This window comes from Trichomycterus rosablanca, chromosome 14 (assembly GCF_030014385.1).
Source record: "Trichomycterus rosablanca isolate fTriRos1 chromosome 14, fTriRos1.hap1, whole genome shotgun sequence".
In the NCBI taxonomy this organism is placed as follows: domain Eukaryota; kingdom Metazoa; phylum Chordata; class Actinopteri; order Siluriformes; family Trichomycteridae; genus Trichomycterus; species Trichomycterus rosablanca.
Window position 1 is genome coordinate 2,792,656 of NC_086001.1, and position 3,381 is coordinate 2,796,036.

Below are 3,381 nucleotides of genomic sequence, written 5' to 3' on the forward strand. Positions count from 1 at the left end.
TTCTCTATTTATTGACTTTTAAACACTGCTATTACTGCTATTTAAAAGTCTGTGTGTGTGTGTGTGTGTGTGTGTGTGTGTGTGTGTGTGTGAATTGTACTTTAGAGAAATGCAAGTTAATACACTTTGTTAATTAAATATCTGTTTTCCTTGTTTACCTCATTTTGAATAGCTTTAGCTTTTGCTGTAAACTGAGGGGAGGTGGTATCAGCAAGAACTGGATCGAATGTTTCTTTGAGGCTGAAGACCAGGATGAAGACTGCAGCAGCTGAAGAGTTTTGTGAAGCTGTGTTTGGTAAAGTTGCGGTGTTTGGTAAAGTTGCGGTGTTTGGTAAAGTTGCGGTGTTTGTTAAAGTTGCGGTGTTTGTTAAAGTTGCGGTGTTTGGTAAAGTTGCGGTGTTTAGTAATGTTGCCGTGTTTGATGAGGTTGCGGTGTTTGCTGAGGTTGCCGTGTTTGGTGAGGTTGCTGTGTTTGCTAAAGTTGTTGTATTTGGCAGTAATGCAGTGTTTGGTAAAGTTGCTGTATTTGGCAGTGTTGCAGTGTTTGGTAAAGTTGCAGTGTTTGGTAAAGTTGCGGAGTTTGACACTGTTGCAGTGTTTGCTGAGGTTGCTGTGTTTGGTGAGGTTGCTGTGTTTGGTGAGGTTGCTGTGTTTGGTAAAGTTGCAGTGTTTGGTAAAGTTGCGGTGTTTAGTAATGTTGCAGTGTATGATGAGGTTGCAGTGTTTGCTGAAGTTGCTGTATCTGGCAATGTTGCAGTGTTTGGTAAAGTTGCTGTGTTTGGTAAAGTTGCGGTGTTTGGCAGTGTTGCAGTGTTTGCTGAGGTTGCTGTGTTTGGTGAGGTTGCTGTGTTTGCTGAGGTTGCTGTATTTGGCAGTGTTGCAGTGTTTGGTAAAGTTGCAATGTTTGGCAGTGTTGCCGTGTTTGCTGAGGTTGCAGTGTTTGGTGAAGTTGCCGTGTTTGGTGAGGTTGCTGTGTTTGCTGAGGTTGTCGTGTTTGGTGAGGTTGCGGTGTTTGCTAAGGTTGCAGTGTTTGCTAAGGTTGCGATGTTTGCTGAGGTTGCAGTGTTTGGTGAGGTCGCAGTGTTTGGTGAGGTTACCATGTTTGGTGAGGTTGTGGTGTTTGGTAAAGTTGCTGTGTTTGGTGAGGTTGCTGTGTTTGGTAAAGTTGCGGTGTTTGGTGAAGTTGCGGTGTTTTCTGAGGTTGCTATGTTTGGTGAGGTTGTCGTGTTTGCTGTATTTGGCAGTGTTGCAGTGTTTCGTAAAGTTGCAGTGTTTAGTGAGGTTGCAGTTTTTAGTGAGGTTGCAGTGTTTGTTGAAGTTGCGGTGTTTGCGGTGTTTGCTGAGGTTGCTGTGTTTGCTGAGGTTGTTGTGTTTGCTGAAGTTGCTGTGTTTAGAGAAGTTGCTGTGTTTGCTGAGGTTGCTATGTTTGCTGAGGTTGCTGTGTTTGGAGAAGGTGCAGTGTTTGCTGAGGTTGCTATGTTTGCTGAGGTTGCTATGTTTGCTGAGGTTGTCGTGTTTGCTGAGGTTGCTGTGTTTGCTGAGGTTGCTGTGTTTGCTGAAGTTGCAGTGTTTGGTAAAGTTGCAGTGTTTGCTGAGGTTGTCGTGTTTGCTGAGGTTGTCGTGTTTGCTGAGGTTGCTGTGTTTGCTGAGGTTGCTGTGTTTGCTGAAGTTGCAGTGTTTGCTGAAGTTGCAGTGTTTGGTAAAGTTGCTGTGTTTGCTGAGGTTGTCGTGTTTGCTGAGGTTGCTGTGTTTGCTGAGGTTGCTGTGTTTGCTGAAGTTGCTGTGTTTGGCATTGTTGCGGTGTTTGGTGTGGTTGTCGTGTTTGCTGAGGTTGTCGTGTTTGCTGAGGTTGCTGTGTTTGCTGAGGTTGCTGTGTTTGCTGAAGTTGCAGTGTTTGCTGAAGTTGCAGTGTTTGGTAAAGTTGCTGTGTTTGCTGAGGTTGTCGTGTTTGCTGAGGTTGCTGTGTTTGCTGAAGTTGCAGTGTTTGGTAAAGTTGCTGTGTTTGCTGAGGTTGCTGTGTTTGCTGAAGTTGCAGTGTTTGGTAAAGTTGCTGTGTTTGCTGAGGTTGCTGTGTTTGCTGAAGTTGCAGTGTTTGGTAAAGTTGCAGTGTTGGCTGAGGTTGCTGTATTTGGCATTGTTGCGGTGTTTGGTGTGGTTGCCTTGTTTGGTGAGGTTGCAGTGTTTTGTGTGGTTGCAGTGTTTGGTGAGGTTGTGGTGTTTGGTGAGGTTGCCGTGTTTGCTGAGGTTGTGGTGTTTGCTGAGGTTGCCATGTTTGCTGAAGTCGCTGTATTTCGCATTGTTGCAGTGTTTGGTGAGGTTGCAGTGTTTGGTGAAGTTGCAGTGTTTGCTGAGGTTGCTGTGTTGGGCAGTGTTGCAGTGTTTGGTGAGGTTGCGGTGTTTGAGGAGGTTGTGGTGTTTGCTGAGGTTGTCGTGTTTGAGGAGGTTGCGGTGTTTGCTGAGGTTGCTGTGTTTGGCAGTGTTGCGGTGTTTGCTGAGGTTGTCGTGTTTGCTGAGGTTGCAGTGTTTGGTGAGGTTGCGGTGTTTAGTGAGGTTGCGGTGTTTGGTGAAGTTGCGGTGTTTGCTGAGGTTGTGATGTTTGGTGAGGTTGCCATGTTTGCTGAGGTTGTCGTGTTAACTGAGGTTGCTGTGTTTGGCAGTGTTGCAGTGTTTGGTGAGGTTACTGTGTTTGCTGAAGTTGTCGTGTTTGCTGAGGTTGCAGTGTTTGGTGAGGTTGCGGTGTTTAGTGAGGTTGCGGTGTTTGGTGAAGTTGCTGTGTTTTCTGAGGTTGCCATGTTTGGTGAGGTTGTGGTGTTTGCTGAGGTTGTGGTGTTTGCTGAGGTTGCCATGTTTGCTGAGGTTGTCGTGTTTGGCAATGTTGCAGTATTTGGTGAGATTGCGGTGTTTGCTGAGGTTGTTGTGTTAACTGAGGTTGCTGTGTTTGGCAGTGTTGCAGTGTTTGGTGAGGTTACTGTGTTTGCTGAAGTTGTCATGTTTGCTGAGGTTGCAGTGTTTGGTGAGGTTGCGGTGTTTAGTGAGGTTTCGGTGTTTGGTGAAGTTGCTGTGTTTTCTGAGGTTGCCATGTTTGGTGAGGTTGCGGTGTTTGGTGAGGTTGTGGTGTTTGCTGAGGTTGCCATGTTTGCTGAGGTTGTCGTGTTTGGCAATGTTGCGGTATTTGGTGAGATTGCGGTGTTTGCTGAGGTTGTTTTGTTTGCTGAGGTTGTTGTGCTTGCTGAGGTTGTCATGTTTGCAGAGGTTGTCGTGTTTGGTGAGGTTGCTGTGTTTGGTGAGGTTGTCGTGTTTGGCAGTGTTGCAGTGTTTGGTGAGGTTGTGGTGTTTGCTGAGGTTGTGGTGTTTGCTGAGGTTGACGTGTTTGGCAGTGTT

The 3,381-nt window shown here is 46.2% G+C and overlaps 1 protein-coding gene across 1 annotated transcript; it reads right to left on the reverse strand.

Annotated features, from left to right (window-relative positions):
- Positions 1-207: 207 nt before the first annotated feature.
- Positions 208-2,792, reverse strand: LOC134327088 (homeobox protein 2-like). The gene is made up of 3 exons (XM_063009169.1): positions 2,772-2,792; positions 2,682-2,689; positions 208-2,617 (listed from the first exon to the last, which is right to left on the reverse strand). Exons 1-3 carry the CDS (start codon positions 2,790-2,792, stop codon positions 208-210), a joined length of 2,439 nt encoding a protein of 812 aa, XP_062865239.1.
- Between the last annotated feature and the right edge of the window lie 589 nt (positions 2,793-3,381).

What these genes read in the sequence shown, in the direction of transcription:
- LOC134327088 (XM_063009169.1), bottom strand. Translation starts at nt 2,792, where the DNA reads ATGGCAACCTCAGAAAACACA.